We start from the raw sequence: 12,374 nt of genomic DNA, 5'->3' as shown, positions 1-12,374 counted from the left end.
TGTGTCCTGCCCAGCGAGCAGGCCCGGCTGAAGGCCAGCGTGCTTGAGGAGGACACCGAGGAGTGGCAGAAGGACGCGAGTTTTGCGGGGCTGGAGAGAGTGGGAGGCGTGGACTTATCCTACATCAAAGGAGACGACACCAGCGCCTGCGCTTCCCTGGTGGTTCTCAGCTACCCGGCTCTTGAGGTAACGGCGAGGGAGCAGCTTCACCCCTTGGGCCGGTGTCCAGGCGTGCCACAGCGTGAGGGTCATTAGAAAACTTACACAAAGGCCGTTGTCACTGCGCCTCTGCCTCACCGGCCGTCGGCAAGTCACCGTGTGTACGTTCAGCAAAGCCTCCAACCCTACGTTCTCCAAGAAAGGGAAACAGAGCAAAAAGTACATATAAGGTTTTAGGCATAAGTTTGGAAGGATGCAAAGCAAACTGGTCCTGATCGTGAGATGTTCGTAGGATTACTGGGAATTCAGGAGGCGTTGAGGGATAGCTTTAGTATGTATTTAAGTTAGTTGGAAAATCAGAAAATACCATGATGAGACGTAGTCCATGGTCAGGCACAGAAGTCTGTAACTGGTTTGGGTGTCTATTGAAAATAATCACTCACCCACTACCCAGAAGGAGCCAAAAAGGACCATTGTTACTCAGCGCCGATCAGGAGAGGAAATTAAAGCATTTGTAGCACTCAAATAACAGATGTCTTGTTTGTGAGTTCTTGCTGGGAATCAACTAATAATACGGGATGTAACATATAAAAGCCTTTTCAAAACTGCCGTGAATCCCACATCCCACAGTCATTTACTTGAATTAATAAAGATTTTTGGTCTCTTTCCCAGCTTACAAAATGGCATAAAAATTATCTTTAACTATAAAACCTATAAAACCCAGAGAAATAAAGCTTTATATTGGCCGCTGGGATTTTTATGAACTGAATTTCAAATCCTGCCTTGATTCTTGACTTGCCCTGCACGAACGCTGTTTTGTTCCATCTTACAGGGTTTCTTTTGGCCTATCCCTGCAGAGAGAGACGCCCTTTGATAATGCTCTGACTGGGTGAACTTTGAGGTCCCCCACTGTGTATTTGAATAGCTGCCCTAATTTTGTTTCAAGGACTTCACTCTCGAGCAGGGTATGGTAGGTGATGTTCAGCCCTCTTCTGTCAGCAGTCCATTACCCACCCCCTTCTCCAACCGAGTGGCAGACTGAGACAACCCAATGGCCTTGGCTTTGTGGGAGAGATCCAGAAACAGAGTATTTTAAAAATGATGAGATCAGGGGACGTAAACCAGAGGAGACGTGACTGAAACAGTCAGGAGCCACCCAGCCAAGTCCTGGAGGTCATTGTCTCTGCACTGTCCCGCTGCTCCCAGGTGCTGTACGAGGATTGCCGGATGGTGACTGTGAGCGCCCCATACGTGGCAGGATTCTTAGCCTTCCGAGAAGTCCCTTTCCTGGTGGAAGCTGTTCAGAGACTTCCGCCGGGAGAACCCAGGACCAGCTGGCTCAGACCTCAGGTGTGGCATATTTCTTTGTCCCAAGTTGAGATGTCACGAGGGTGCCGAGTACTGCTGGAAAGTGTTCTTCCCTCTTCTGAGACTGCACTGTCTGGCTCTTTCCTACTGGCGGGGTGGAAAGTGCAGTGTCAGAGTTGTATTGAAGCATCTATTGCCCTTTCCTTAGGGCCCAGGGATGCCAAGCCGTGAACAGCGGGGCCTCCCTTGGCAATGGGAGTCCTGTTCTGTGGGCAGCACCAGTGAAGAGCGCTGCCAGCCGCTAAGAGCTCATGCTGCTGATCGTTTAGAGTCAGGTGTAGACAGCACCGCAGGAAGACCCTCATAGAGAGAAGTAAAAGGACTGAGACAGAATTCTCCTTCCTCACAGCGCCACTGTCACAGTTTGCCTATTCAATTGGCTCTCAGTGCAAAGGAGGTAACATTTCTTTTTTTGGCTTTTTCAGGTACTTCTTGTAGATGGGAATGGCCTGCTCCATCCCAGAGGTAGGACTTTACTGGAGAGCCCCGCTCTCCAGGGTCCCCATGCTGCTGCTTGAGATTCCTGTTCTCTGGTGTCCTGCAGCTACACTGTCTTCTTGTCGGCAGGATTTGGTGTGGCCTGTCACCTCGGAGTCCTGACGGATCTACCATGCATTGGAGTGGCCAAGAACCTCCTGCAGGTGGATGGCTTGGTCAGGGATGAGCTGCACAGAGAGCAGGTTAGGCCAGGCTGGGGATTTATTACCACTCTTTAATATTGGTACAGCTGCATACAAGTGCTTCCTAACCAAGTGACCATGTGTGTGTTTATCCCTAGATTCGTTCCCTGCAAAGGGAAGGAGATACGTTCCCGCTGACAGGCACTTCGGGGAGAGCCCGGGGCATGGTAAGCTGTGGGGAGTTTCCTATTTGCTTGGCTATCGAGTCTTCCAGCTTTGTGTAGCTGAGAGCACTCGAGGATGTTGTCTCTGTAGTGGGACTGTCTCAGTGATGTTAGTTTAGGAAGACATGTGAAGGCAGGTGAACAGGGGACCGGTAACAGTGCTTTCCCCTTTCTGTGAGCTCAGACACTTGTAGAAAGAGTTCACAGTTCAGGTGTTGGATATATTCATGTCCGTGGCTATGGTACCTGAGGTGCCGTACTCCAGCACCCCCGTTCGTGAACCGCAGTCAAGGAGAGGTGCCAATTCTGCAGCAGCTTACCAGGATGCAATATGGGAGCATCTGACTCAGAAGAGCGCTGCGCAGAGGAAACGGGCAGATGTGGGAAACTTCCTGTGTCTGGTGTTATTTCAACATAGTTTGCATTAGCAAGTCTCACTGCTTCCCAGAGCAGCGTGAGGCATTTGGGGAAGGGCCACAGGGGTCCAAAAGGGCAAACAATCCCTATGAGGAGATACCGGGAAGTAGAACAGGTTCGAGAAGGCTGGGAGTTGCCAAAAACAGAGCCAGCATCCCACCTTCTGAAGGCAACTGGCTAGCTTATAATTCATCTGCCACTCTGTATTTGTTAAAATAAGCCTCTTAAGTATTTGATCTTTCTTGTTTCTGAATGCACAGGTCCTGCGTAGCTCCAACAACAGCTCTAAGCCGCTTTATATCTCTGTGGGTCACAGGGTGTGCCTGGACACAGCCGTGCGTCTCGTCAAGTCCTGCTGCAGGTACCGGATCCCGGAGCCCATCCGTCAGGTACAGAAGCAGGGGAGCGAGGAGGGGGAAGGCAGGCCTGGAGCAGGGAAGCAGCAGGGGAGGGGGCTGTGGATGCCAAGCCTGTGGCGATGTTTCAGAGCCTCAGTTTGCCTCCCATCTGTGGCCCACAGTTCTGCAGCTGGCACCCTTCTTGCCGGCCTGTTCTCTCCGGCCCGTTGTGGTGGTGTTTACACGGTACTTCACTGATCTTTCCTTCTTCCTCGCTTGTTCTTCTGACGCAGTGCCTGGAAGCACACACGGCCCTTACTGCAGACCCAGCCTGACTGATTTCTTGGTTCCTCTCTGCAGTCAACTTCTGTGATGCTGGTGTTTATACACAGGAGCTGGAAATGCAGTTTTCCTGGGCACTTTGAGCCTAGCACAGACTGCAGTGCTGCTCCTCTGGGCTTTTCCCTGCTACTGCACTCCGCAAGGAGCTGCAGGCTCTGAGGCAGCAGCCAGCCAGTAGGTGACAGCACTGGATCACCATCACTGAGACGCAGCTGCCACCAAGGCTCAGCTTCAGACTCGTTAAATGGCAGCAGGGCTTGAGGAAAGGATCTGGAGAAGTGTAAAGCCTCTGGGACTTCTAGCCTGACAAGTGCTTCCCTTCTGTCAGGGTCACCCTGCTGTTCGTGGCTCAGGCAGGTCTGACCCAGCGATGTCCAGGGAGCAGGGCCCGTTCAGATGTCTGTGTTTGTAACGTTGCCCTGGAACACGCCGTTCGCATTGCTGCACCGCTGTGCTTGTCAGGTGTCTGGCCACCTTTGCTCTGCAGCTCCTCAGAGCAGCACTGAGGTGATCCTGCCGAGGGCTGTTGCGCAGTCTCTGCACACAGGAGCTTCTCACTGGTACCGCAGTGTTTTCTGAAAACAGAGTCTTGAGTCTGTAGTTATAAACCAGACAAAAATCTAACACCTTAGAGCAAAACAAACCTTGGTGTCCACACCAGAACTGGAGTTTCTGATCTCATAAACCACTGCCTGCCAGACGGGAGTAGGCTGATGGATCTTATGCAATCTCCTCCAGCAAGGGACGGGTGCCTCCGCAGCGCTCTGAGCTAGCTCTGCAGTTCGGAGTGTGCAGAGGAAAGAGGAAGAGCATTCCCTTTGGAAACAAAAAGGTGTCTTGGAGCTTTTCATCACCCTCATTTCATTTCCAACTGTCGCCAGTATTTGTCTGTGTTCTGAGACTCTTCCAGTTCTCTAACTGCAACCTTTATTTAAAGTGATGGAATGAATTGTCACTCTCCTTACAGAGAGATTAAAAATCCAAAAGGGAGTGTGTCTACTGTAGAGGTAGAGGGATGTCAGGAGGCAAGGACACTTAAACCTTTCCATGGGACCTGTCCCTGTTGCAGTTCCTCTGTATGGTAACTGTCACAGATCTTGACACAGGGCAGTGCTGGAGGCTTCAGCTCTTGAGCGCCTAAAGCTGGAATTAGGAGGTAGAAGGCTGTGGAGAATCCTGCCGTGGGTGACTGACTTGGCCTTTTTGCTATGCTGTGTCCCCAGAACAAGCTGGCAGACCTGATGGGTGCTGTGCTTACGGCTTTGCTCGTGTCATGCAAGACTGCTGGATCATTAGCTCTTAGTTTGTAAGTTCTGGTAGCCCCAGAAGTATAATGCTCTTAAGAGAGCTCAGCTGCTCATGCCTTCTTGAGGCTGCGTTTATGGTTCGTGTGAAGGCAGTGCCATGCTGCAGCATGTGTAGGTACGGCTGGCCAGTCTGTATGGGGTTTGTTGTGCTTCCTGGGCATGCAACACTATCTCGGCAGTGATCAGAAACGGTTTGATTTGCATTCAGCCCACAGTGTGGTCGTGCTGCCAAAGGAGCTGTGGCTGTGATGCGGGTGAGAGAAGTGATCTTTCAGAGAAAGCAGAGGGAAGTTCATTATCACCTACAATCAGTGTTTACATCCCACTCAGTCCTTATTCCACATGTAAGCACAAGGCTGATCTGCGATAATTCTGCTTGCATGGAGATGATCTCTGCCCAGCCAGCTTGTGACATCTTGAGGTTCTTCTGCAGAGATTTGGTCATTTGGAGCTACCCAGACAGGGATTGAGGTAGGCAGGAGCTGTCATCCCAGAATAACGAGCAAAACATTCAAACTGAGTGGCACTGGAACAATACCAAGCCCTCCTGAGAGCAAGTGCCCTTGCCTACTTCTGGCAGAGGTCAGAACCCCTCTCCGGTGTTTGCCCACGCTCCAAGCCTGCTCAGACCCAGGATCCCCACGCACAGTGGGGAAACAGAAGCTTTTAACGCTCTCCAGCTGACAGGGATTGCAGTGGGAGCGATTCCTCTGCTCTCGCTGTGCCGGGTTCCTGGCTGGCTGCACACCAGCCTCCAGCTCTCCTGGTGATCCCTTTAGCTCCAGCTGGCACTGTGCCCAGCTGGTCCCTGCTGGCTCAGGATGGGGCTGATGGGACAGCCTGATGTTGCTGCAACCCACCAAGAAGGACAGAAGTAAGCCTGCCCAGAGCCGTGAGTTTCTGCAGGTCATGTTGTGTGAAATATTACACACTTGCCCTTAGGAGAACGGAGAAAGAAGCCATCATCCCTCTCCTCTCTGTGAATAGCTCCTGCTGCCCAGCAGGGAAATCAGTAGCAGATACCTGAAACTCTCTCTCTCCCTTCCAATGTCCCCCCCACTGCAAGCTTGCTTTGTACACACAGGGATCGCCACTGCCCCTCATAAAATAGGCAAAGCAACAATTCCAGACCCTAATGCCAGCACTAGTCCCCTCTGAAAATAGAAACAATCTGTGAGGATTATTACGGGGCAGTTATCCATCTTATTGATTGGCCTCTTGGTTAATACGCTGGGTTAAGCTGTCTCTCAGCACTGCGTTAGGAGTGAGGACTGGCCCGTAACTTGCCACCTAATCAAGCATTAATTTATGTTATCAGCAGAATGTGGTTGGGGTTTTTCTTCCCGAGAAAAATAGTTTGTAGATGCGACTCTTGCTACCCTGGTCTCCCAGTAGGGACTCTATTGAACAACCTCCTTCCCTTGTTATAAAATACATCACGTAATCTCTTATCCTGAAGAGTGATCAAAGTTATTTGTCAGTTCAGTTATGAAACTGTCCAATTATAGAGAGAAAGGAGAAAAATCTCCCAAACAAACCACCCCTTATGTAACTATTTCTCATTCTCGAGCTTGCAGAATCGTTAAGCAGTTGTGGAGCTGCCTTTCCAGCAGGACGCAGGCAGAGCCCCCACCCGCGAGGTCTGACTGGGGATGGAGGGGTGGTGGGGAGCTGCTTGAGGTACGGGAGAGACTCTTCAGAAGCAGCACCGTGATGAGAGTGGCAAATGCTTCAAGGACAGCCACTGGGGATGCGTTAACCCATTTTATTAGCATGATCATCATATGCTGTGAAGCTTTTCCAGCTGGGAAGGTCACATACTGCTTTGTAAGTGGAGAGAGACACTCTGCCTTTGAGGTGGGGCACAGCAGCTGTTCCAAAATGTCACAGCGAAGCAGTGTTTTTGAGAAAGAAAGTTTCTAAAAAAGAAAAAAAAAACTTTGAGGGAATGTAAAAATCAACTCTCAATTCTCGAAGTTGCTCAAGAGCCCAAGATCTGCGTCCTTGTGATAGCATCTGAGAGTCTTCTGCACTGGAAAGCTGAACAGTAACACTTCAGGGGCACATGAACATCCAGTAAATGTGCAGCAACGTTTTCTGTAGCTCTTGGGATTTCCGTTGGTGTTCTCCTTGCCCCACTCTGACCACATGCTATCCTGCATCGCTGATAAGACGCAGCAATCTGGTTTTCTTGGTGAGCGCAGGAGGGCTTATGTCACAGGAGACTATACCAGAAGGGAGAGGAACTGGAGACTTGTGTGAGGGTGGGTGTGATGAGGTTTGGTGATGGCTCCAAGATCAATTCCAAATGAGGAGGGCAGTAAACTGCCAGTTTGGTAGTCTCAACATTATTGCTTTTGATTTTGGTGCTGGAAAGCAGAGCCCAGAGCATGGATAGAGCCTGGTGAGTAAACTGCTCCCATTGCCTTCCTTGGCAGCTTTGCCTCTGGACTCATATGAGGTAGGACAGTGTGAAAGGTGTGTCAGCGCTTGCCTTGCAACCACTGCCAGGAAGCGATAGAGCCAAGGATGTGCTTGTTTCTTGTCTCTGTTTGCTTTTAGTGGATGTTTTTACCTGCTTTAGCTGCATAATTGCCATCACACAGCCAGCCCATCAGGCGCATAGGCAGGATGAGCCAAGCTCTTGCCTAGGGAAAAGGATACGCAGCAGACAAGCGGTGTGCTTCTCCATCTGTTGCTGCATCATACAACTGCTGGAACAGAGGAAGGAAAGGGATGGGTACAAGCCTGGGCAATGCCAGCTTCTCTCTTTTCATCCCACGTCCCGTTGAGAACTCGCCTGCTGGACTGCCATATTTCCAAACTCTTCGCAGCCCTCTCCGTAGCCCTGCTTCCCTTCTCAATTTACAGCTCCCTGTGGAAGGCAGAGTCCCATTTCTCAGCTAATTAGTGACCAGAAAAGCTCATCCTTTGGGAACATCACAGTGTCACAGCTATAAAGACGGCTATAAAGATGATCTTGAAGTGCTGTGAGCCTGGAGGCTGCAGCCCTGCTCCTGTTTGCAATGCCAGTGGGAGTCCCTGTTAGCATAGTCCTGGGACACAGCTTCTGTTTCACTGAGTGTGCAGTGGAGGTTATAGCAGCAGAGTCCATGCGGCATTCTGCTGCCCCAGGACAAGTCCATAAAAGGCTCCAGTATTTCCTCACCTTTTGAGAAGGGATCTATGAGCCACAGTCCCATGCTAAATTGCCTGGTAATGCTGCAGAGATCTGCCCTCGCATCCATATGGTTTTGGCACTCCAACACCTTTCTGGGGGCCAGGGGACATTCTGCTTTTGTACATCAGTATAGGCTGAAGGATTTTGATAGCTTTGAGCAAAAGAGATGAAGAAGAACCCAAGAAACAGAAGAATGGGCAGAGTCCTGGGCCGAAGGGGAGTCATTCTTTTTGAGCTTCTTTATCTGCGAGTGTTTTGCTGATGCACAGGAACTCCTCAGCACTACTCACTGCATGTGATCACGGCATGCGATCCCTTTACAGAGTGAGAGTGGCGGAGCAGCTTCTGTTGATTCAATGGGAGAGCTGGTGTACTTTTAGGAATATCTCCTCTCAAGGGAAGGAAGACTCAAGTTTCTAAACCAAGTCTATTCCATCTCTCATCAGATAGTGAGGAGCTGTTGCTGGGGACGGCCTGTGAAGGAGCTTAGCTGCTCGTTACGTTTCCCTGCACTGCATTTGGAGGTGCCTACATGTGGAAGAAGTTGTTTGGGTTGTTTCAAAGGATGAAAGCACTAGACCACTCTCAGACTCCCAGGTCTCCTCCAGTCCGACTCTGCTGTCAGGGTTCATCAGAGAGGGGCTGCAGTTCTGGCGTAGAGATAAGGCACAATGGAAAAGCAGCGCATCACCTCAGCAACTCTCCCTTTGCCAGTGAACACCTTCTTACTAAGCCTCTGGAAATCCTTGCTGGCCTGGGACATCCCTGGACGGTGAGGAGGGCATCAGGAGCCATTCAGTGTAGGTATAAGGTGGGGGATTCCAGTTGCGTCAGTGCTCGCTGCACTGCCCTGTGTGCTGGAAGCCTGTGCTCGTTCATCCTCTGGGTCCCGCAGAGACCCCTGGTGAAGGCTGATGGCACTCAGCTGCAGCTGGGATCTGCTGAGAGAGCCCAGTCTGGGTCCCACTTTGGCTGTTGATCCTGCCGTGCTTGGGGTAGGTCAGGGCTGAGCAGACCTTAGGCACGGGCTGGCAGGAAGGGTCTGTGCCCAGTGCCTCACCTCCTTGCTCCTGTGAGAAGTAAAGAGGCAGACAACGAAGGTTCAGCGAACGTAATTTCTGCTTCTGAAGTGGACTGTACTCCAGTATGGCTGTTTGGTCCAGGACCCTCTCTTTCTTCATTTTAAGTCTTCATTCTGCCAAGCAGCTTGCGGTGAGGCACAGAAACTAAACAAGGAAAGAAATGTGCAGGTTCCTCTTTGCAACGGAGTCGTATAAAAGCTATTTGTGATGTAGTGACGAGGGTGTGCAGGGGCATACTGAGAGAGCAAAGGGGGGGCACCAGGCCGGCTGGTCAGTCCATTTTCACTCATTTTCCTCCTTAATTCCAGGCTGATATTAGATCGAGGGAGTATATTCGGAAGCAGCTGTGTTCACCACTGGAGGTCGTGTCTTCTGGGCCAGGGAGGTAGGTGTGTGGGCAGCCCAAGCAGCTGCCTCTCCAAAGGGGATCTGCTCATGTAATGATCTTCAGTAATGGCATTAAAGGGACAGACGAGGTAACAAGGTGAGCTCAAGTGACATCAGGAGGTACGCTGCCTCCATAAAGGGTGATTTCTGGTGATTGTAGCCATGCCACTTCACACGTTTCTTCCACAGAGCGCTGTGTCCTAGGCTGGGGAAGGTCGTTGGGGATTTGGCCTGTTTCCGGCACCTGTGATAGGCAAAGCACTAACGCCCACAGGTGTGACACGAGGGTGGACAGAAATATCCTGCAGGGAGCTGGTTTCTGCCCCCAGAGAGCAAGGGGAGGGTCAGACTCCCCCACTCTTACATAATGGGGGCCAGCGGCCGCTCTGTTAAAGGGTGTAAATCCAGAGCAAGTCTGCTGAGGCGTAGGAGTTCGTGTGTTGTGGCTGCGCTGCCTCTGCAGCACGGTTCCCAAGAGCATTGTTGGGTTCCCTCAGACCCACACCAGTGCCGGGCTGGACAGAGAGCAGACAGCCCTGCCTGAAGAGCTGCTCGGGGGTGGGTGAAGGACTCAAAGCCCGCTCTGCTCTGAGGGTCCTGCTGGTGAAGCAGTGAAGGTTGCTGGTGGCAGTAGTGACTGACTGAGGCAGCTCCTTATGGATTCATTATAACACCCGAATGGTGCGACTCATCGTGCTCTGCTCAGCTCCTCTGTTCTTTGAGTCATGCAGCCAGAAGCACAAGAAGGGGCTTTCTCTGCTCTTGTAGTGGCGGTTGCACCGTGTGGCCGGGCCGTGCGGGCAGCCCTGTGCACTGCCAGGCTGGCTGTCCCCCGTTTGTGCTGGAGCTGCGTCTCTGACACCTCTAACGCCTTCCTGCCTTGGCCCATGCTGAAGCTCACACAAAGGCTAACTGGTTTGGAGGACTGTGGGACAGAAAACCCAAACTCATTGTGTTTATGACCATGTATCTCAAAACCTGTGTCTGAGCCCCTTATTAAGTGACATAGTCATTTGGTCTTCTTGGTTTCTGCTGTTTAAGTCTGTGACCCTTCCTTGTTTTTGTTCCTAGTGGAAAAAAGGAGGCTGAACTGGATGATTAGTCTGATGCCAGAAGAAGCTGCAGCACTCCTCTTCACTGGATCCTCTCCTCCACCAACACTGTGGTTCTGTCGAGTGCAACAGCCAAGTGCCACCCCAGGGGAGAGCAGCGCAGGACAGCGCCAGCCACTCTGCGTGGTGCTGGTGGGCAGGCAGGCCACCCCCTGTGCAAGGATAGTGTTTAGGGCGTATCTCTCAGGGTTGATTTTTAAGCATTGTAAAAATATTTGTGTAAGCAAAGGTACCCTTGTAAGTTTGCAACAACTCATTTGACTACTTGGGCAATTGCGGGAGGTGATTTACAAAGAGATGCTGAGGCACTTAACTTAGTTATAAACAAACTCCAGAGCTGGCCTTTGGCTCCCACCACACCTCTGTGGCACAGAGACTTCCCTTCTTGTCGTTTTTGGAACAGCTTCCACCCAGTCCCTGCAGCCTGTGCTCTCACATTCCCTTTGCACGTCTCCGGGGAACAGAAGCCCAGTACACAGCTCCGGCTGGTCCCGACAGACGGGCAGAGGACGCTGTGTTTCAGGTGGGCGTCTGACTCAGGAGGGAGGGGACGGAGCCAACAGTCTCCTGCGGATTTTGGAAGAGGCTCAGAGGTCTGAGCTCCAGAACCTGAGAAGCTTTCTGTCTGTTTGGTATCAGTGGCTCCTGCCTTGGTGCCATGCAGCCATGACGCAGCCTCGGTGGCTGTGTGTGGGTTGTTACCTGCGCGGGGCGCATGGTGCACTAGCGTTCCTGGTCTCGGTGGGCACTTGCTGGGCATTGCTGCTGAAGCACGACTCGGATGGAAGGGCAGTGTAGTCCCCAGACGTGGTTGGTGTTACTGTCACGCTCTCCGCAGGGCCTGAGGCGGGGGCTCACGGTGCAGACCAACTCTTCCTGAAGGAAAGATCATCTCTGGGGAAAGGGGAATTGCCTGTCAAGGAGAATGGGGAGGGAGGTCCCTCCTAATGCACACATCGGTCATGGTGGCCGGATCCCAGGCTCGAGTTTTTGTGGTCTGAGTGGACTGGGAACGCTCGTCTCAGGTCAGGAGGAGGCTCTCTGTGCCCAGTCTGCTTGGACCAACACCCATCGGTTATGCCATTTGTGAACCTTTGCTTCAGCAGCAGAGCACAGAACAAACAGGTTTTATCCCTGAATCAATACGGCGAGTCTCGTCCAGTTTGCAGGGCTAAAGCTTCTCCTCCAGAGGTGTGCGGTTTTGGTCGTATTCGGCAGGATTTTCCTGACCATTTCTGAAGAACAACAGGAGCAGATACGTGAGTTCTTGAACACAGCCAAAACCGGCACGTTGATTTAAAAAACCATGGCTGTGTAAGATTCCAGCCTGAAGAGGAAAAAGGATGTTTTCCTGGGATGGGAGAGGGGTGCTCAGGGTCAGGACCGCTGTGGTCTGTTTTAAATGCTGCAAAGTGCTTCACTTCTACATAAATTTATCTTAACAGCTTTTGTTGCTCTTCTCTTTTTTTGTTATGTGGGTGGACAGAGACTGGGAAGGGAAAAATGTTGCAGTGGAAGCGTGCTCCTTTGATGCCGGTGATGTGCGTGGGATCAGAGGGGCTGCCTGGAGGGCCGTGGGAAGAGGAAGGGTTTGGGTTTGGGTTTGGGAGAGGGGTGCAGAGGTTGGTGGGCAGCTCTCCTTGGCCGAGGGGACACGAGGACAGCCTCCTCGCCTCGCTCCCAGCGCCGTGGGCGCACCACCGCTTCTGACACTGCTGTCGAGGGAACGGTGTGGAGATGGAGCCTCCTAAACAGCAACGCCGCGACTGCACTGACTGCCGGCGCGAGAGACCAGTGAAGCAAACGAATGCCGTGGGAACAGCCTCCCCCGGTGCAG

General features: G+C 51.8%; 1 protein-coding gene across 1 annotated transcript in view; it reads left to right on the top strand.

Moving 5' to 3' along the window:
• RNF213 (ring finger protein 213) overlaps positions 1-10,527 on the top strand; it is a 76,706-nt gene extending 66,179 nt beyond the window's left edge. Inside the window, 8 exon segments of the mRNA XM_009886833.1 lie at positions 22-186; positions 1,366-1,509; positions 1,953-1,992; positions 2,095-2,207; positions 2,306-2,374; positions 3,049-3,177; positions 9,347-9,423; positions 10,497-10,527. Coding sequence (XP_009885135.1) covers positions 22-186; positions 1,366-1,509; positions 1,953-1,992; positions 2,095-2,207; positions 2,306-2,374; positions 3,049-3,177; positions 9,347-9,423; positions 10,497-10,527 — 768 coding nt within the window.
• The last annotated feature ends 1,847 nt before the right edge of the window (positions 10,528-12,374 follow it).

The sequence above is a fragment of the Charadrius vociferus genome, unplaced genomic scaffold (assembly GCF_000708025.1).
Source record: "Charadrius vociferus isolate BGI_N301 unplaced genomic scaffold, ASM70802v2 scaffold1116, whole genome shotgun sequence".
Lineage (NCBI taxonomy): Eukaryota > Metazoa > Chordata > Aves > Charadriiformes > Charadriidae > Charadrius > Charadrius vociferus.
The sequence above is the reverse complement of the archived record's forward strand: the minus strand, read 5'-3'. Positions and strand labels throughout refer to the sequence as shown.